The sequence below is a fragment of the Aptenodytes patagonicus genome, chromosome 6 (genome assembly GCF_965638725.1).
Source record: "Aptenodytes patagonicus chromosome 6, bAptPat1.pri.cur, whole genome shotgun sequence".
Classification (NCBI taxonomy): domain Eukaryota; kingdom Metazoa; phylum Chordata; class Aves; order Sphenisciformes; family Spheniscidae; genus Aptenodytes; species Aptenodytes patagonicus.
This window is the reverse complement of record NC_134954.1, coordinates 23287159-23309292: the sequence shown is the minus strand read 5'-3', so window position 1 is coordinate 23309292 and position 22134 is coordinate 23287159. Positions and strand designations below refer to the sequence as shown.

Genomic DNA, 22134 nt, shown 5'->3' with positions numbered 1-22134 from the left:
AGAAGTTAGGAATCTATTAAAAAGCTTTTTTTTTTCTTTCAAGAGAGAGAATTTGAACTGAATAATACTTTTGTTTAATTTTGTGTTCTGTTACTTCATGACCGAGCTTCTGAAATAAGAGTATGAAATAATCAAAGGAGTTATTTGCATTGTTCTCAGCGCACTGGCTTTTCACTTTCATAAAGGTCATTCACTCTTTTGCAAAAGAGAGAAATAACACCCCTTTCAGCAAATGCATAATCTTAACGTGGTCAAAGTTTCCAACAGCACTTAGCCGTTCATGCAATTTATTTATAGCTCCCTCCTTCACTGTGCAAAAGAAATCTTGGCCCTGGCCATTTGATTGATTGTTTAGGAATAGACATACACAACAGCTTGTCATTATTGGTAAGAGTTCCCAGCAATCAATTATTCTGTTCAGAATTAGGAAAAGTGACAGAAAAAATAGCAAATGAAAACATATTCAAATCAACAGGCACTTGCATCCAAGAGTTTAAAAATAATTGGCTGAGGGAGAGAGTTAATTTTTCAATTTTCAACTGTTCAGAAAGTTGCACAGGGCTGAAATAAAATTAATATGTACCGGTATTTAAAAGAGTAAATGCAACAAGAGAGAGAACTCTTGCCTAAGAGACTGCTATAAAAATTGGGCAAAGTAATGAAAGTAATTAAAAAAAAAATTAAGGAAATATTTATTTAGAAAGAGTTAAACAAGGGTAATGTAATTAATACCAAACAAAACGGGACTAAAGAAACTATATTTACCAGACATCTTGGTTTTTATGAATTATAACAGTTCAGTCCATACAGGTAAGAGCGATGATGATAATGTGTGTTTAGTCTTCCATAAAGCATTTAACCAGATGCTTCATGATATTTTCATCAAGAGACTTAAATGATACATGATCATTATGACACTTGCTAGAAGAACACAAAGCTGGTTAGCAGCCAGACCTCCAAATGGAGCTACAGACGCAGCTACCTACTTATCAGCGGTGAGCAAGAGCATTTGTATTGGAGTCCTGTAAGACTTAAGACATTGACCCTGTGCTGTATTGATGACCTGAGAAAAAAAAAAAGTGTTAAATTGGTTATGATTAAGGTTTGCAGAAGACAAAAATTTGAGAAATGCAAAATAATAAACAGCGCATTTCTGAGCTGGACAGCAAGGAAAAATACACATTTCAATGAATCTCAGAAGGAGAAAAATGTAAATTATATTTACAAAAGTAGACCTCCACCCTTCTAAAGAATTAAAAAAATGGTTGGGAGACATGATAGATACCCACTGAACAGATGCTTCAACTGCAATTCTGCAGCCAAAAAAGATTAAATACCCTCACATTATAAATATAAACACAATCTGGTACAAATCATGTTATCTCCATGCTTTCCACTGACATAACTGCCCCTGACATTCTGCAACTGGTTCTGGCACCTACGGTTCTCAAACAGTGCTGGAAACTTTATAACCTTCATGGGAGACCTCCAGGAATGAATAAAATATTTTAAAAAGAGAGACTTCAGGGGTTTGATCCATGTAGGATGTCAAAGAGAAGGCTGTGACTTCATGTTTATGAGAGAGAAACTTGTGTGGTAAGAGCTGTTTCAACTGAGCAGTCAGATAAAACATAATTTCATGCTGGAAAGTGAAGCTAGACAAACCTTAACCAGAAATACTTGTTTTTAAACAGAGAATAATCAGCATTGGAATAAGTTGAAGTTTGCAACAGGTTCTGCACCACAAAAGCCTTCACTACACGGATTTAAAAAAGGTGCAGCCTTGTTCATACATGGTCTAATTAATTTTGGGGAAGGACTAAAAAATGAATGGCCTTATGAATGTCTGAACTGCAGATCACTGGTCTGTTCTATCCATATATCTAAAAATCCTGGCTCTATACAATGCTTCTTGTAATCTATGTACCAGATGCTCACAGAGGTTTAAAGACTGAGATGAGGTCAGAAGTGCTTGGATTTCTTGATACAGTGTCCCTTCATTTTATAATCCAATACACAAGGCTACTGAAGCAAGCATTCTTAGTTTTCCAAAATTGTCCCATTCCAACTGTTATTCAGCATCACATTTTAGCATTGCTGTATAAAGCATATTACCTCCGGGTTAGATTTTCTCTGACACTGCAATCATTTCTGCAGCACAGATTCACAATGAGACAAACTGCTTTCTATAATTCTGAGAGTATCACCACATTAGACCACGACTATGTCACATCACACCAGTTCTGGACTCGTATTACTAATACCCACCAGTGATACCGCATCATCCTCCAGATACGGGAGGATTAGCAGTTTTCAGATGTGCCAGGCCACCTTCATGACAGGAACATCGCCACTGGAGCGGCTGGATTGGCAGCATGCTTCCAGGCTCATAAAAGCATCCCAAAGAGGCTGCCCATTTCCTTCTGGAAATTGGCAGCTACAGAATTAGACTGATCCCCAGACTGTCGTGCAGCAGTCAGCGAGCCCGGCCTCAGCATCAGTTATCCCATCCACTCTCACACAGCTGCTTTCTGGTACACACACAGCAGCATCAGCGATTCCCAGAGGTGTGCATGGACCAAGTATGCCATATTTTCAAGTTTATGCCAAGGATCAGAATTTCACAGAAAAAGTGGATGGTATTTAACCAAAACACACTGCTTTAACATGCCAATAAGTTTATATCTAATAAGGCAAATTTATCCCTAGCATAGCTCCCCTGATCAGACCTTTTAGTTATGCCAGAGATGTGTTTGGCCCAGTACTTAAAAATGAGACGCTGCCTGCAACAGATTGGTATTATACACTAATTACAGTTCTCATCACCATAGGAATGTACTTTTGTTTATATCCCTTCCACTCCATGAAAGAAAATGAAGCTTACTCAGTTAAACTAAAAACTGAAGATATAATAGAAATCTCGAATAGATATAAAAGCCACTGGAATTGAGAATATAACCTGGTACAGAATGCAGTACATCTTTAAAATAATGGGTTTACACCAAGTCACTTCACTGCAGGGTGATGTCTGCCCATCTCCAATTCATCTTAACCTCCCACTTAGCACACAAAAAAGTACTAGCTTATAGTTTGTCAGATAAACGATGTTCTTAACTTTCTGTTCCATCTTTTGTCCTTGCCCTACATTTCTACTATTTGTAAGTTCCAGATTCAGAAGCAATATGGATAGCTTTAAGCAAAGGATAAGTTGTTGTTTATACACACTCTCATCTGGAAAAGAAACAGAAATTTAACTTGAGGTTTCAAGCATCGTTGACATCTGCTGATAGAACGGTTCCTAATTCTGTGAAGACCTTAACCAGATACTTAACAGTAAGCATAGGAATAGCCTAATGGCTTTGGGGATTAAATATACTTTCTGACCTGATATACAAAAAGAAACAGGACTGCACTTGAACTGGACCCTACGCCAGCTGGCAGGAAAACAGAAGGCAGGTCAGCCCTGGGAAGTATTCTTCACCTGCCTATTCTGCAAGGGTAGTATGGATTCTGCTCCTCTGATCTCAAGTTCTTCCTTCCAGAGTCTGAATACTCTCCATTTCTAGTAAGTTAAGAGAGAGATGGTCAAATGATTCTCTTGTAAAGACACCTGGTGCACTTGCTTTAACATAAAATACTAATTTTAATCCAAATGTATTATATGTGCAAAATAATACCATTGACTTTTTAGTACTTTATTTTTACTACTAATCTTTTTTTCTTTTATAATTATGAACATAAAAGCAAGAGACAATGTCTCTGACTTTGGCTTAGGCCCCTCTCCAATTCAAACATTTTATACAGAACACTTGCTTCCAATATTCAGAATACTTCATCACAACATCAAGCTTTTCTGTGCAGACGTAGCTGGTAACACAAGTATCTTCATGCTCCTATACTCACCACTTGCGATTTCTTGCATTCTTCATGCACCAAAGACATACATTCAAGGACCAAATCCATTTCTGAATACAACCTATCAAAATTAAAGTTCTGCAGACTGAAAACTTCTCTCTTATATCACCTTTGCAAACAGACATAAAAATAGTCTGTCTTACCAGTTTTCCATGTCCAGGCCCACAAACTGCCCTACAGATTACTCAAGAAGAGAAATTAATGGCAGTTGACATAAGTACTCTTTGCCTTCTCACCTGTGCTAGTTCACAAGAACTTTGAACATCTTGAATACTCTTGAAAGTTCTTCAAGGCTGAGTATTCCAGCACTGAGAAGTTAGAAGGTTTTGGCACACCCCAATGCTATACCACCAAAAAGAAACTTGTGCAAACAAAATATAGTTTGAACCTCAGTGAGACAGAAAACACAACACTAAGCCCAGTGAGACAGGAAAAACTACCGAGCCAGATCTTCCTTTGGCTTGAGTCTACACTATAGAAATCCTGCCCTGTTTCACTATTCAAATTTCACTTTCACACAAAGAACTGTCCCCATCTGAATTAACTTCTAAAATTAAGAGGAAAGTGTAAGAGATTAAGTCATGAAAGACCACTGTAATAATCTATTCTGCCTGCAACAGACTGGTATTATACACTAATTACAGTTCTCATCACCATAAGAATGTACTTTTGTTTATTATGTTTATTATGACCTCCTGCAGACACCATACAATTTTTCTAAATTAATTCCAATTAAAGCTAGAAACAACCTTCAAGTCAAGATCAGTTTTTTCATCTTTTGCGATGGAGATCATATAATTTGCTCAATTACAAGGCACTTTGAATGGCAGTTATTTCTAAAGAATGTATAGATTCTACTAATACAAATAAATGTATCTGGATACAGTGTGTGAGCATCTGTGGCACACAGCATTCAGCAGAGCAGATCACAGCCTGCACACATCCATTCTTTCACTTTGAAACAGTCTCTAAACTACCACAGCAGACAAGCTACAGGCAAGTTGAAAGTTGAAACCACCCCTCTCTCAGGAAGTACTGGCCCAAGTTCCAACACTCCAAGGCACAGAATTTCTGAACTTCCCTGAAGTTAGAGATGGCTTCAATCACACCTTCCAAATTGTATCACAAGTACTGAGATAGAAATTTAGGTCCAAAGCTTAAGGGATTAATCCAGTATCTGGTTCTGTTCCTCCATGGAAAAATGCTTTTTATTTAGAAAACACACTGTTCTCTCCCAAGTGATCGAAACAACAGCCAGTTGCATCCGTTAGACCCTTAAGGGAACAAAATGGGAATATGCAGGCAGTTAGATATACTTAATAAACATGGCTTCCTATCCAGAAAAGAGAAAGAGCCCAGCTACAGATTTCTAGCTAAGAACCATTACCATCATGTGAAATGACAGAATTTTTTCCCTTTCTAATACCTTATTGCAAGCTCATGACAAGACAGATGTCTGCAATCACTAACTACTGCTAGTTTAAGTGTAATTGTATTTGCTACAGTTTCAGTAAACATGTAACCAAGTGCTTACAAATCTATTTTAATGATGTTTTCAAGAATAATAATACTCCGCATTACAAAAGAAAGGAGGTACATCTTTTACATATAAGAAAAAACTTACAGCAAAGGCAAAGAATATCTTAAAACCAAAATAAAGCTATGTTGTTCCCTACAGGGAAGCTTCAGGTGTTTGAGATTACTCACTCAATTCACTTGCAGCATTCATAGAAAAAGATGAAGACGGACAGTCAAAATACTTACTCTACCACGTCAGCTTTAAATACTCCACTGACTGTCAACAATTTAGCAATAAAATTAAAAATATACAGAAAACAGATCTGCTACTGTACTGAAGCTACATACACAACCAATAGCAAAAATACATAACAAAATATGCAGAAATTAAGTGTTTTCCACTCATAAATGCAGAATTACTCCCACATTCCACTCTGTCCTGTGAGCAAAAAGGAAGACGGCTGTTATTATACCTCAGAGCGGGCAGAAGACACATCTACACATTACTCACAAATTTGGATTAACCCTAATTCTACAAATTGTTTGCAGTAGAATCATGGTTCATACATGGAAACACGTAAAATTAATATTAACAATTAAGTACAAGTCAGAGTGAAAACAGTGATGCTAATGAAGGGTCTCATTCTGAGACCACTGCTTGTTGGGCAGAATGAGTCCTAGTTCAGCAGTCTAACCCCAAGGATGTTACCAATAACAGAAAGCACTATGCTTAGCAGAATTTGCATGAAGGCCAAAAGTGATCACTAAAAATGTTTTTCCCAACAGCAGGATAGGACATCAGGAAAACAGAATATTATTGTATTCATTGCAACGTTAGGCTTTTGAGCAGAGATGTGCTCAACTTAAAAATGACATGCATTACAAATACAAAATGCTACAAATGCTTACTGCATGCAAATAGTCCCCAGACTACTTCACTTTATAATTTCTAAATCAAAGTAATACATACATAAGGATGGAACATGGTTTCTATTTACATAAGCTTTGACAGGAAAGGGCACATTAAATCATGACTGAATCACTAGCATGAAATTGCATTTCTAAATAATTTAAACACTCAAAACAGTATTTCTTGCTAAAAATCCTTCATTTCAATGAAATAGTTTGTAAACATTGAAGATGTACATTTATACAATCTACAGTCTCAGCAGGAAATAAATTTCAGGCTTATCATCGCTACTGGGTTCCAGCTGCAGAACAGAATCGTGTGTATACAACTGGTCGCTACAGCCGTAGTACAAAGCAGCGCATGCACCCTCTGGTATTCCTCGGCCCTCCACGTCCTCCCCAGGGAAGCCATTCAGGTACCTAGCTATGTACGAGCCCGTTGAATGCCTGTTGATAACATGAGGAGATGCTGAGGGCTTGTTCCGAAGGACGACTCCTGCTATGCTACTTGTGTTAGAATATTTTTGCTTGCTGGCAGCCTCCTGCCTCTCCTTGGCACGGCTGGCTATATTCCGCACTCTGCTCTGGCTTCTGGACGAGAGTTTTCTGACCAGCGCTTTTGGGCAGTCTTCATCAATCTGCCTGGAGTACAGCGTTTGACGGCTGTCCTCCTGGTCCAGGGATACCAGCTTCCTCAGCTGTTCTGTCAGAGCATCTGTAGAATGTGGTCTCATATTCTTCATAGCAGCAAGCTTCTTGTCTCTCATGCCTGATGAGATAAAGCTCTTACTTATGTATTGATACTTACTTTCAAAATTGCAGGAAATATCCTCTGATGTCAAGTCACCAAGACTCTTGGATTTGCAAGGGCTAGTCTGCTTGATGGCTGAAGGAGATGGGAAAGCCAAAGCATTTTTGAGCACTGGTGAGTGTATATTGAGCTGGGATCTTTTGGAGGTACACATTACGTTTTTATGCTTATCTGAACGATGATGATACAAAAAGCCAACATTTTCACACGTTGGAAAAGGAAGCTGACTCCCTGCAGTCCTGAAGTTATCCGAACAGTCCAGGGCAGCAGCACAAAGTTCATCAGTTGTACTATTCCCAGAGGTCCTCTCACCACCATGCCCACTGTCCTGTTTTTGCCTCAGTTTCAAAGGGGAAGCCAACTGGCTCATGTCTTCCCTTTTGTACTCGCATGCAGTTACCAAGAGATCTTGAGAATCCCCATCTACTTCTACAAGACTGCTGCTTTCTGAATTTTCACCAGTGGGAGGGTCAACAAGTGTCTCCTCAAAGATGAGGCTATTGAAAGCAAAAGAACTAGCAGATTCGGGGGCTTCCCAGCTTGTTCCACATTTTCTTTTGGGATTTGCATTTAGCAAAGAGAGAGGTGAAGTACAAGGACAGCTAGGCAAGTTATTTTCTATACTGTTTAACTTTTTCTTGCAAACTAATTCACTATGGGTCTTACATTCAGAAGTTGGCGTAAGAGTTGCCTCATGGATAATTGTGTACACAGAATACTCTGCAGTCTCAGGGCTGGAGAACACGGTAGTATCTGGAGTTGAGAATAAAGGGGATTTGATGGATTTTGTGGTAGTAAAGTTGTACGTACATGGACTGTTAAGATCTGCAGTAAGCATGTATGGGTGCGTAGCCATCACACTGAAGGTCTGGCTGCTAGCGCCATGGAGGCTTGAGACTGCAGTAAGATTAGTTTGGTCATCTGTGACATCAAACTGTCCGATCAGAGCTGAGACAGCGCTATCCATCTCGCTCTCATTTGCTAAAGAAACTTCATCTATAAGGCGAGAAATGTCAGTGTCTTGCATGGTTAAAGTGGAGTGCAAATCGGGAAGATCAGAGCAAATAGTAGAAGAAATATCTGTCAAAGAAAGAGGTGCTGCAGTGCTTTTCTTGATGATATCATATTTGTGATTTTCCATCTCTACTTTTTGAGAAAGGGAAGTCCCCACAAGAGTTATTTTCTCCTCTTGAGACCCTTTTGTGTCATCTTTTTTATTGTCTGCACAGTTTTTGTCATTTGTTTTTTCTGTGGAAATTTCAAAATCAGAGCCCTGCATTAGAGGGACAGTTTCATCAGAAAGACTGTTCTTCTGATAGTCTATGAGGTGATTTGTTTCGGCTACACCACTTGCAAAAACTAAATTTTCAGGTTGCTCCTGTAGAGGTGGTACTAAAGAGTCAACTGTGGTCTCCTTCTCATCATTCTCCTTCTTAAATTGAGATGCCAAATTTGAAGTATTTGCTGTTTTCTCAGAACACATAAAACCAGATTCTTTCAAGTTTGTTTCCTTCTCATTTGTATTGTCATCACTGTTGGCTAAATTAAATAAGAAACATATTAGTTCCATACAATATTGTGTTCTGTTTATTAACAACTATTTTGTCCTTAGACAGACAAATGGAGAATGCAAAATTAGGTACAGTTGTGACAGAACTTAATTATGGGGTTGTGCAGGTTTAGTACAAGTTATCTGTGTGATATGAATAAATGGAAAAATACAACTGCAGGCACTTCATTGAAACTTCCTTTGAATGTCTATTACATCAAGCATGTGATGTAATATTTGTTGCAAATAATGTTAATGAGGTACCATATTGTAGCTTGCACATGGTATTACCTTCAGCTGTGTTCCTATTCAGATTTGTACTATAAAGAAGCATGGCAATAAAGACAGAACAAAACAGCTCTGTTAAAAACCATAATACTGTGAAACGAGATGCATGCTTAAAAGAGCTGAGTAAAAAGCATCAAGTAGATGGACTCCAGTGTGTTTTTACACGTAGCCATTGTAAAATGTTACAATTTAAGGATTTAATTTTTGATCTACCAGCATACTGCATTCATAAGAGCAAGATTTTGAATTCCATGAAAAATATGCATTAGAATTTCCTCCACCAAATCTTCTTAGTTGTCTTTATATACCAAATCCGAGCTCCATGACTCACTCTTTTGGAGCTTTTAATTAAGCAGGGACTATAGAAGTAAGCTTGGCATAATATATACTGCTTCTAACATTCGCTAGAAATCAGGTACCCTAGGAAGAAACAAGAGAAGCCCTGATCATTCATTAAACAGTGACTGAACGCCCCCCGGTAGAGTAAGAGCTATTTTTAACAAACATGGCATTAAAAGGCTGATCTCCAAAATCTGAAAAGTTCTCCAAGCTTTCCAGTGTTCCTGTATAAGGATAGAATAGATGTACATTTCTTTGATTTATAGATTTTTTTCTTCTATAAAGAACAGAGGAGAAAATGGACAGCATGCTGTCCACTTGGCATAATTCCAATTGAGACAGTAGAGAAATGTTCAGCTGTAGTATTTTAGCAAGAAAGATCTCTGTTGGACAGCCAGCCCTTTCCATTCTTCATGGCACCCTGCAGTAATGAACACTTCATCTGACTAGTACCTCCCCACGGCTGAAGCCACCTCCCAGTCTAAAATATTTGGGCTGAACTTACTTTCTGAGAATACCCAAACTTATTCCTGTATGTGCACAAGGCTGTGTTGTACCTTTTCTTATCATGATTCAAGGTAAATGCTTCCACAAAAAAAAGGGGCCCAAGTTGCTTTTCTTTATGTCCACCACTAAGCCATGGATGGCCCTGCAGCACAGAGAAGGGAGAAGGTCCCTCAGGGACAGGAGAGGACTCCATCTGGAATTTCATCTTCTTCATGTCTCATTTCTTTATGTCTAAGGCAAGGCCTACAGAAACGCCAACAGACAGGATCTAGTCCTCTCGTAGTTAGAAGAGGCAGGATTCACTCCCTGTGACAGCTTTTTAGGTCATTTCACCAGGACCTGTGTTTTCTGCAAAGGTTATTTTGCTATAAGTGAATACCTGTGACCTCCAAAAAGTGTGGAAGTTTCTTCTAAAAGAATTTTTTGTCTTTGTCTGTAGCATCTTTAGGAAGAAATATCTAAGAAATTATTAAATTTGTTGCAAAGAATGGCTGAGCTGTATCATCTTCACAGGCTTATCAAGAGGATCTTTCAATTTAAAATACAGCATTTCAGAGTTAACTTCCTTTACTAGGAATGTCCTGTCTACAGTTTCGTCTCAGGGTGGCAGAAAAAGAATTGGTTTGATTTTGCTTGCTGTTTCTCCTAAGTAACTTCTTTTACAAGACGATACCCAGATTATCTGTTCCTTCAAAGCCACTAAGGGCAAGTAGAACAAAGGTGGCTTAACAACACGTTCTCATCTGTGCCTGGTAGTTCTCCTATTTTAGGGTGGCTCCTGTGGTTGGTGGAAGCTGCTGCTCCACAGCTGAGAATATCCAGAGCAGCATTTCCATCAACCCCCTGGCCAAGAGAGGTTCTCGGTGTGCTCTCTGCATCTTACCAAGGAAGACAGACTGTACTTCTGGCTGTCCTGCACCAGCTGAGGAAGTGCCCTGCAGAACTAGCTGCAGAAATGCTGCTCTGTCAGAACTGACTAGAAGCTGAGGATCTGGCTAGCTCTGCAGCCTCATGGGGACAGCCTGTACGAGTGTAGGCGCTCTTCCCAAACAAACAAAAACCAGTCCTGGACTAGGGACAAGCTCAGGGTGGAGACACCAGGTCTAATGAATTGCAGCCATTGTATTCAAAGCTTCCTAGACTTATTTAAATATTCCAGTAAATCAAATATTAAGCAGGTCAAACACACTAACTCTCCTGTAGCCATGGGAATAACTGGATTTCAAAACCAGGACTATTATTGCTGAAGACATTTACATAAAAGCTATTTTAAGAACTAAATTGTATTGTGCATCAATAATATAAGATCAAGATTTTATCCTAACACATGCTTTCCATATAACCTAGGTTACTTAATTTGATTAATTTAGGAGGAGAATATCGAGACTGAGGGATACAAAGTTTGACCTACTTTTACCCCTTTTACATCTATTTGAAAGCCTGCATTAGTCTTTACACACACTATTCCCAAAAACATATGCTGCATGCTGTTCTTCATCCTTGAAAACGGAGAGAGAAAACCCACCATGCCAGCAGCTGTTTTCAAAAGTAAACAGACAGTAGCAAACCAGAAATTGATGAAGGTTGGTTCTTAAATTACGAAAAGAAATCTGGCAAGTGTCCTTTTAAGAGCACTTCCAGAAATTATTGTAATTCATTTGCCTAGTTTGGAGAGTAGACAGCTTTCCAGGGTGTCACTTATCAAAGAGTTTAAGGAGCTGTTAAAATGCTACAATCTTAAGCATAGGTGATTTTGCCCAGTAACTCTTTGAGTCAAATAAAACTACTTGCATAGGGACTGCAGAACTAAGCCTTTTAATAGACTATTTCAACTCACTACATCAAAAGTGATTTTGGAAGCATCTTACCAGATGAGTTTTCTTTTCCTTTGGCATCTTGGGCAGTTTCACCTTCTGGGCATGGCAGTCCTACAAGAAGATATTTGTCCACAGGCATAGAAGCAGGACGTGCTTGCAAACTCCGGCTTGTACGCCTTACAACTCCCTCTTTGTCTTTCAAGTCTATTGGTTCAGATGCACTGTCTTTAATTTCAGTAGCTTCCAGAAAACCCATCTTACTTTTCTTTCTACCTTTTGCTGGTGCACTGGCTGTGCGCCGGAGAATTCGATCGCCAATAGATCGCTTCCGTACATAGTGCCCGCTGGTTTCAGCAGAATTGTGCTTAGGATTCTTGTTAAACAACCCTCTGAGTCCTATCAGCTGCTTATTCTGAAAGGACAAGAATAACCACAGTTTCGAGTGAGTTCAGACTATTATATAATGAGAACAACAAAAAGGGCTGCTTTCAGAGCATTTATGAATGATGAAGACAAAGTTAAAAATGCAGCAAAGCAAAAATTCACACCAAGCAATTCACATCTACTCTGACCTATCAGAGTAGGTCAGAGGTCTATTAGGTCTCCATGAATTCATGCATGTCTGTATTTCTCCTCATTAGGATGGCAGCCTGCCACAGTTACAAGAGAGGTTTGCTCAAAGCCTCCTAATCAGAGATGACAAGACTGTAAGAAGTGTACTGCAGTGACAGGCTACACATTAACTTGGGAGTTTTATGCATGGGCTTCATCAAAGCAATATTCAAATGTTTCAGTGTCTGAATGAAGAATGATGTAAGTTTGGTAGTTGCAGATCATGCGAATAAGAACCATTCGAGAAATCTGTACCCAGCAAGTGCAAAGTGCATGCTAATGAAGTCTACCTTTGTGGCTCCTAGAAAGTGCAATATTGTGTAACTGGGATTGAGGATTAAAGGGCTCCACTGAAAGGCAAAAAAACGCAAATACATTTGGCTAATGTTTTCAAGACTGAATAGCAAATAAGGTAGTAGTACATCAGCTGTAAATATAACCCCTCTACACCAAATAATTTAAAACTATTTATTAGTCTAATGTCAGTCTCTCTCAGAAGCTTGACCAGATATCCTCAATTAAAAGGATACAAATGTGCATTCAGCCTTTGTTTATACATTGGAAACAATAATATAGCCCATCATTAAGGCAATATCACCAAGTCATAGAGATCAAATCTCAATGGGTCTTTTATTTCCCCCCCCTCTTCTTTTATCATCATTTGTCTTCCCTATGAAGCTATTCTTTTACTATTTTTCTTGACTATTCTTTGAAGAGCACATGAGCCTAGAGCAATAGCCAAACAGGCTCCCCTGCAGACTATCACCAAAACTGTATGTGATTTCACACATGTACCCAGATGTGTACAGATCTAGGTATATATTGCAGATGCATTCCAAGCTGTTTACTATCGCTTTTCTTTTTACACTGATTTTGGAGTAATGAAGTCTACCTTGAACACTAAAACCTTGTCTTTGTGCACAGAACATGCATGAGTTGGGCACGGTCAGTACTGTTCCCTCCACCGCCTCGCTGCTGTCCTCCCTGGCAGGAGGAACACTTGTGGAGGCAAGAGCAGACAAGTACATTGAAACGCTGGTCCCTGCGCTGAGACAAGGATACCAAGAGTGAGACATCTGTAAACCATCTAAGTGGTTTACAGAGCCATCATTAGATCATTCACTGATCTAATGGGATCAGTGAGGATAAAGGTAGTGGAGTTAAGTGAGGATCTGGACTATACCAAATCTCAGCCCCTAAGCCTTGTCTCTGTTATTTTCTATCTCTGTTCCACTGAGCCTTCCTTGGATTCCACTGAGCTTTCCTTGGTAATCTTGCGGAAAAGCAAAATGTATTCACTAAAACCTAAAAGATTTAAAGCTTAAATTAGCTGCTAAAAATAGCTTGTCAAATACCATATTCTGGTGCAGTTACAGTTCTCAACATTTACTTCTAAAATAAAATTAGTTCAACACACTGAAGAAATGTACTTACTGTATCTAGACGTGATAATTATTAGGTGCTAACAGTAAGAACATTCATAAGTACATGCATGCTAAGACTAGAGTAATGGTATGTTACAGTTTCCTTGCTGATCACCTGCAAAGAACCCACACACATGCTATAAGCTACATCCTTCTGCTTCCTGAGCACTCTGACAGAAGCGTGCCTGCGCTGTAATTGTGGTATCTCAGCTGGATAGAGCCAAATGTTTTACTGGACACGGGTGTGCTGTGAACGGGTGCCCTGGCTCAGTGCTCCTCAGAGAAAACACTATGAATAAGGAATTGCAGTTTGCTTCCTTGAGCATGCTGATGCTTAGCAGTGTATGGAGATACCTATACAGATATGAGTATAAATGAAGACAATCAAGTTGAGGGCAATAAAGAATCAGACATTGTGCTTTTTCATTGCTGTATGATCTGAATAATTTGTTTAAACTTTATTACTGATCAGTGCCAGAGAGCGCTAGGTACTGCTAATCCAGTGTACAGAATGCCATGAACCTAAGCTGTAAGAATCATTTAGAAACCACACAAATCCTCTGAGGTTCTGTGGTACATTTAAATCCATTTTTATCAGAAGAATTAAAACAAAAACAAGTCATAAGAGATGTAAATTTCCAGATATACCTACCTTTCCATAGATCTCATTAATGGTTATATGAACAAATATAGATGCTTCTGTCAGTCCTTCTAAATACACATGACGATAACCTAGTAAAACAAAAATATTGCACCACAAATAATCAATAGTTTGCATTTTATGCACAACTGGCAATGACTGTCTATAAAAGTGAAACATATACAGTAAGCCATCTTATGCCTTTAGTAAAACTTATGTTCTCACAGGTTTTCCAAGCCCCCCAGCACAAATTGCCTCCAAGTTATAAATAAGACACCAGTAGCAATTTCCAAAAGCATAGACGCCCAAACTCCTTCAAGTAATGGTGAATATACCACCTTAAGATACCAGGAGAATTGTCCAAGCTCATACATGAAGTCTCAGAGATATAGGCATATATCCTATGTTGATAACCTCATCTTCAACTTTAAGTTCAAAGGCGTTTGTTCTTCAGTTAGATCTCTAAGTCAAGGAAAACAAATGGGACTAACCAGGCACAAGACTGCTAAAGGCCAGAGTTCTTTGTCCAACAAAGTCTCGCCCAATAGGGTCATGGTCCCAAACAAGAAATCGCACCAAAGCTATTTCAGGCATGTGGATGGTAAAAGTGAGTGTTTCCTCCCAAACAGGATTAAACCCTGTAAAACAAACAAATTTTGGGAAACAAGTCCATAGCAAGCGCTAGCCTCAATTCTCATGATGCATAGCAGGAGGCGTAAGAAACAAGCAGACCAAACACACAAATGAATACTCATTGCTCATCTAGATCTAGATGCTCTCAATCTCCATTCTGTAAGTAATTAAAAGTGAGAGATCTCTCTCTTGGACTGCTTTTACAAACAAAATGGTTCTGGTTGGGTAGCTGGGAGGGATACCGAGGCAAGCTGTTGTTTTGCAAAACTATGGTAGGCTAAAGACAGACCAGAACAAACAGGAACCACTCCCTTTTTTCCCCCCTCATGGTTTTGCAACTACCTATGAGAACTGACGGCCACCTCTCCTGCTGCAACAGACTATCCCACTCTGTTATTCATCTCCTTCCCATGAAGGCTGAGGTGGCAGTGAAACTGCCTAGGACATGATTTGTTTTCATTTCATTTGAAGTTATACATATGTTTTATATAATTAAAAAAAATATTTGGAACTTCTGCATAAAGGAGATTTAAGAACAATCCAGGAGAAAGATATTGTGTTGAACAGTTCTTGTCCTTCACCTCTTGCTTGTCTGTCTCCCTACACTAGAAATTCTGTCTACAAAGCAGAATTAATTTGTTAAAATAATAATCACTTGATTTCATCAGGTAAGAAGCTTTGCAATTTGGAAAGTAATAACAGATACTGAATCATTTATAATTACTTAATATTTTACTCTAAGAAGAGGCAATCAGCTAGATTGTCTTACCATTGTCGTCAACCACCCTGGTTTGATCTTTACAGCAGTCAACAGGTAACCCAATAATTTCCACCTCAACAAAGGGATCTATTATCTATTTTTTAAAAAACAAAGTATTTTAAAAGCAAGCCAATGATACAAGTGAAGGTCATTTTTTAAGGAAATTCATGCAGAGAGTTAATTTAAATTCATATGAGAATTCGAAAACCTTTGATTCACATGAATTTTCAAGCGGCACAACCATTAGAAATGGCTTCATGAAGTGTAGGTTGATATACAGTTTGTAGTAGTCTTAAGAGCTATGGCCAGCTATGACTAATTTTCAAAAAAGTGAAGTCACCCTCAAAATACAAAACAAATCCGTTCTTAAACATCATGTGTAGGATACAGACTCTGTGGGAAAATGTAGTATTTAGTGACCAAAAGCTTGACAATATCTGAAATTTATTGGTGTATTTAAATAAGGAAGAAGTTTCTTTGAGTCACACGCTGCCATATCACTCCAGGACCTCTCATGGAAGCATTTGTTGGTATCAGAGTATCTTACCTCTCCTCTGTCTCCTAACATTGAGTCAGGAGGCTTAGGCAGCTGCTGTCCACTGATGATTTTCAGAATAAGCTGCTTTTTAGGACTGGCAGGAAGTGGATCAGCAGAGTAGGGGTTGAATGTGCCTAGAAGATGACAAGGAATGAGAATTGTAATGAAAAAGATACACAGAATAAATATCACCCCCCAAGATGCATACATATAGCCAGCCATAAGCAAGTAACTTACAGAGCATGCGGCAGCTGTTAATGAATTTTAAAATTCCATTCCACTTTCTTACAACCTTTACTGAGCTGAGCAGTCCTTGTTTACATGATTACAGGACAGAAAGGACCCCTCTAATAGTAGGGTTTTGCAAGATTAAGACTCCTTTGAAAAAGAAACTTTCTTCTGTAAAGTAGTAGCTTCAAAAAAAGCAATAGTTATAACCCAGATCAGCACTCTGATAGTGTTTCTTGCACAGCTGCCCAGACATTAATGAGAACAAGCAACTAGGGTTGAGTAAGCTGCTTCCTGCAGCAACAGTGCATGCTTCAAGTACCCAAACTCCCTCTACCATTTCTCAAGTACCCTTCAATCAATGCCACTACTTCTTATGGCCACATTAAGAAAATTACTTAGAGATGTAGGGGCACAATCAGATCCTAAGTCCTTGAAATATGGAAGGACTGTCATTGCATAACACTGAAAACCACTGACTCCTGTTCTAACAGCATTTTCAGGACTGAACCAATTCCTTTTAAAGAGAACAAAATTCCACCGACTTGCTTGAGAGCTGGACCAAGTCCTGGGTATTTGGTCCTGGGCCACTGCATACCTTGTTCTTCTTGCTTGCAGTTGGCTATCCTAGGACACCCTTTTCTTTTTTTTAAACATGTATTAAGACGGAGCCCTCAAAATATATCTAGAGTAACAGCAAGAGATTGTATGCTGGTACTTACACCGTCTGACAGTTAGACACCATTTTTTAAGGACAAAAAAAAAGCATTCTGAAGCAAAATAAGCTTATAAATTTATGGAAATATGAAAGATTCTACATATGTTCTTATTTTTCTTTCTTGTGTCTTGGCAACTTCACCACGAAGACATTTTCTGAAAGGCTTGACACTTAACAGTAATAAATGTATAGTGGGCCATTACCTTTGCACATCTGCTGAGGTTTGAGGACATAACCACAGTTGCCGTTTACCCTAAATTTTGCATCATTTAATTGCATCACGCGTCCCTCAGATTGGTAGTTTAATGCCACTGTTGAAAGAGAAGACTCAGGTGTAAGGTATTTACTTCACACATACACAAGAAGTGGGAAGTTAAGTTATTCATGCAACACCTACCTAACTGGCAACCAACGTTCCAGTAAGGTAAAGGATTGAAATTGCTGGAGTCAATCCGATAGGCTGATGGATAGACCCTTGTAAGCTGTTTCTGGTTGTAAAGCATAAACTGCTCAGCCTTCTGCTGCACTGCTTGGTGGGCTCTTGTTTCACTGAATGACAGCACATTCCCTGTTGATCCTGTGTGTATTGTTAAATCAACAAACAAGTTACAAAGCAATCCCAGGAGACAGGAGCCTGAACTCAGACCTCAGTTGCACTGGTATTAATCAAGAGGAACATTAGATTTAGTCCAAAGTTACGACGAGAAATTGTCTTGTCACATGCAAGTCGTACATTGCATAACTGAAGGGCACCAGTTTCCCCTTCCCCTTTTGCTCTACCCTCAAGTCTCCAGACTTACAAGGAAAACCAAGCAAGAGCTTACACTAATTGCTAGGGCCTTTTCTTCTGCAGAACCCCAGATATGATTGCTCTGAAGAATCTATAGAGAAATCTACTAATGGCAGTATGATCAAAACTATCTTACTGAAGAGCTTACAGTTGGGAGAAAGATGGGCCCAGCAGGGTTCTGATTTTGCTCTTGTCCTTGTTACACATTAATAGATGCACTCAACACATTTGTCTCTCACAGAGGTTTCTGCAAACTCATCCTTTCTCTAAATAATCCAAGCGATCTTTTCCAATTCATAAGTCTTCCCTCTGAGTATTTTATCCCCTTAGGCAGACCCCCTTTGATCATCTCTGCTGTCTGGGAAAAAGACTGACCAGAAGAGTTTCCTAGGCAAGAGTGCCCAACTTCAAGGGAGCAGTTAGACCAACTCAACTGTACCATCTCTCCATGCCCATCTCTTCAGCTAGGATCAAGAAAGCACATGATCTAGATGAAAGGCAGCTGCAGTACTGTGCTCTGATGAGCAGGCCCTCCTTTCCAGAGGGCCGCGAGCCATCAGATGGGTTCAGCAGTACCACCTAACTGCAGATGGACGGGCGGAAAAAGCTGAGCTGTCTCAGCTCAGAACAACGAGACTGAAACTTTACAAGACTATGTTCTTGTAGGATTTCTTGGACTGTTTCTCCACACTGCTTTCACCCTCCTTAATTTCGCTCATTAAATTCTATTAAATTAGGAATTAATTTTATAGTAATTACAGAATTTCACACAGTTTGTTCACATACATTTAGTGACCTTTCCCACAAATCCCTCTACAACTTTCTCCATTTCCATTTTGTCTCTAACATGCTTAGTGAAACAACTGCACACTTTCTGAACAGGTAACACATCTATTTATCACAATTCAAATCTATCATGTTACTAAATGCTACTTAAAATTGATAATGTTAAAAGATGATGACAAATTCCATAAAACTGTGAAACCAGGAAAGGGTTCTCCCAAAAAAGCTTCATTTTTAAAATTGCTACTAAAACATGAATGTCATAATATTTCCTAGGGAAGGAAAAGGTGGTGCTTTACTCTTTCTCCATATTTAAGTAAATGGGACAGGTAACTAACTACTCTGCTTTTAAAACATCTTTGAAAAACAAGGGAAACCTTGAGAACACAGACATGTTTCCTATCCAAACAGAAAAGTGAAAAAGGCATGTGTAAGTCTCATGCCAGCAGCCTTACCATCATCTACTATATCCTGGGCTGCCACAGAGTTCGTGTACACCACTAGGTCAGACAGAGCTCGGCACAGCTTCACCGTTTTTCTTCGACGAGCCAGTCTGCTGAGTTACATTTAATACATAAAACAAACTGGGAATTTTTCAATATTTAAAGCATATTTCAATCCCCCTTTCTGTTCTTTTCATCAATAAGGAAATAAACAACAGTGAACAGAGAACCACATGTGGCAAACCTCCTTAGAGAGGGCTCCAAGATGACTGTTCCCCTTGTACCTCTATAGTCACACTACACAAACAAAATTTTTCATTTAAAACATAATGAGATAGATAACTGGCTCTTCTCAGCAAAAACAAGGCAGACAGCTTTGAGCTGTATCTGAAAATGGAGCATTTTAGTGACAAAAAAATACATTCTCAATAGCACTTTTTTGATTGCTTTTTCTTTACATTCTCAGATGTAATAAAGTTGGCTGGGCTGTGATGTGCCCTTACTTAGCCTAAACAGTTTTCTTTGAGCACTATTTACAGCATGCAAAATGCAGATTGGCATTTTTCCATTAGAAGAGTATTACTATCACACTTCTTTTCAGTTTAAGGGTAATTGAGTTTGCAACCTATGAAAACTTACACAATCAAAATATCGGGCTCCAGCAGTCACAGCAAAATATACCCCAAAAGCAATGTCATAAATGACCTGCTCTTAAGAACAGACTTCCCTGAGGCAGTGACATATAAATATTGGCAGTAGTAACATGCCTCTAGCTTTAACTGAGCTGTAAAACTATGGTAATTCATAGCTCACCTGTGGAGCTGCCCCATTTCCTTCCCAGAAGAGTTTTGCTGGCTTTCTTCATCATCTGATGCACTATGGTATTTGGATGCTGCCTTCACAGCTTTCTGTCGGGAAAGAATCAAGCGCAGCTGTGTCAGTTTATGGAGTGGTTCTATAAATTCACATTACTGTAATTAACATCAGGTGGGTGGGTGAGCTGCAGCAGGTTTACAGCACAGGACCAGCATCCTACAAGGACACAGAATGACCCCTGGGGGTTTGACAGCAGAAAACCCTGCATGGTACATCAAATGTTTCCATACATGTGGAGAAGGAAAGCCAACGCAAAGCATCTGTGCCCTGATCTCACTCCATCTGATTCCAAGGATCCAAGCCTGCAGCCATGGAGCAGGTTTGTCTGCTGGCTAGCAGACAAATACAAGCCTGAAGATAATTTATTTCTGCAAACTGGCCAGTCCATTGCAGGCCACTGCGTATTCTGCAGTTTCCCTCCCCTGCTCCCGCTTGATGTGAGAAGACAACATTGTTCCACTGTCTCCAGTACACTGGCACTGGTCCTGCTGATATTCTAATGGATCATATAATATTTAACAAACAGCAAGACACAGTAGGATCTAAATGTAGAGTGCATTGCTTCCACCTACCTATGCTCCCCCACCCCCCAATTTAGAAAATTTAACAAATTCATTCATGGAGTTGAGAACAGAGTCTGGGCAAAATTTTCAAACATCTTTCTGCTGCCTTTTGAGCCACACATACAAGCATTCAAATGATTCTACTTTATTACAGTATACAGTAAAGAAAATAGCTATGATAAAAAGATTAAAATCACGAAAGTACCTTTTTTTCATAAGCACCTATTATTTAATAGTTTCCAGTTTCAACAACATTACATCTTTTGTAACAATAACTATAGCTTCAAGTCAGAGTTTCTTCAATTCCCTTCTCATCAAGAGGTAATTAACAATATAACAGAGAGCTCCTTAGCCTTTTGCTCATATGGCTAGATGCTAATTGAGCACAGAATTCTTTTCTCCTGCTGTGATACACCAATAATGTACATAATTTAGTTTTCTGTGTTTAGTGCCGAAATAAAGTTGACTATATTGGAAATCATTTGCATGGTTCAGTTTTGGAATCTGAAGGTCTGTACCGTGGATGTTTCCTGCAGTTAACTTGCAGGAATGGCCAGCCTTAGGGTCTTTGTCCCTCCACTGGCAATTTTTAAAGAGTTTATACATGGATACATTTGGCAGAAAAGCTGGCTGAAAACATTACAAGTCAATATCCCTGGGTGGATAATTCTGTACCTGCAAAAATATCAATAGTAACCATCCTTCCCAGGCATTCCTCTAGCTGGAAAGGCATAAGGGAGAAGTTACTGAACAGCCCTGTTGCCTCAGTCTACAATACAATCATTATTAAAAAAAACCCAAAAAACTATATACACTCATTTTTTTCAGCAGAGACGATTTCAATCCTTGGAGAAGTAAGGAGGGGGCGTCAGCAGAACTGCTACCTTGGACTTCTGGAGGGCAGACTTTGGCCCGTTTAGGAGATTGACAGAGTCCCTTGGGAGGCAGTCCTGAAGGTCAAGGGAGTCCAGGAATGCTGGACATTCTTCAACAAGGAAATCTTAAAGGCACAGGAGCAGGCCATCCCCATGTGCCGAAAGACGAGTCAGTGGGGAAGACAACCAGCCTGGCTGAACAGAGAGCTTTGGCTGGAACTCAGGAAAAAAAGGAGAGCTTCTGACCTTTGGAAGAACTTAATCTGGCTACTGCCATAAAAGACAATAAAAAAAGTTTCTCTAAATACATTAGCAACAAAAGGAGGGCTAAGGAGAATCTCCATCCTTTATTGGATGTGGGGAGGAAACATAGTGACAAAGGATGAGGAAAAGGCTGAGGTACTTAATGCCTTCTTTGCCTTTGTCTATAATAGTAAGACCAGTTGTTCTCCGGGTACCCAGCCCCCTGAGCTGGAAGACAGGGAGCAGAATGAAGCCCCCATAATCCAAGGGGAAATGGTTAGCGACCTGCTACACCACTTAGACACACACAAGTCCATGGGGACAGATCGGATCCACCCAAGAGTACTGAGGGAGC

At 39.3% G+C, this 22134-nt stretch overlaps 1 protein-coding gene across 2 annotated transcripts in view; it reads right to left on the bottom strand.

The window, feature by feature from the left end:
* Positions 1–5475: 5475 nt before the first annotated feature.
* Positions 5476–22134, bottom strand: part of PLCH1 (phospholipase C eta 1) — an 80315-nt gene continuing 63656 nt past the window's right edge. Inside the window, exons 13-23 of one of the 2 annotated variants that reach the window (XM_076341492.1) lie at positions 20036–20130; positions 19235–19332; positions 17604–17783; positions 17410–17517; positions 16270–16394; positions 15732–15816; positions 14821–14967; positions 14342–14421; positions 12556–12615; positions 11705–12065; positions 5476–8692 (exon numbers count right to left, since the gene is read on the bottom strand). In XM_076341492.1, coding sequence (XP_076197607.1) covers positions 6591–8692; positions 11705–12065; positions 12556–12615; positions 14342–14421; positions 14821–14967; positions 15732–15816; positions 16270–16394; positions 17410–17517; positions 17604–17783; positions 19235–19332; positions 20036–20130 — 3441 coding nt within the window. In that variant the 3' untranslated portion in view covers positions 5476–6590. The remainder of the gene's footprint in view (positions 8693–11704; positions 12066–12555; positions 12616–14341; positions 14422–14820; positions 14968–15731; positions 15817–16269; positions 16395–17409; positions 17518–17603; positions 17784–19234; positions 19333–20035; positions 20131–22134) is intronic. The other variant, XM_076341491.1, reaches the window with a different exon arrangement.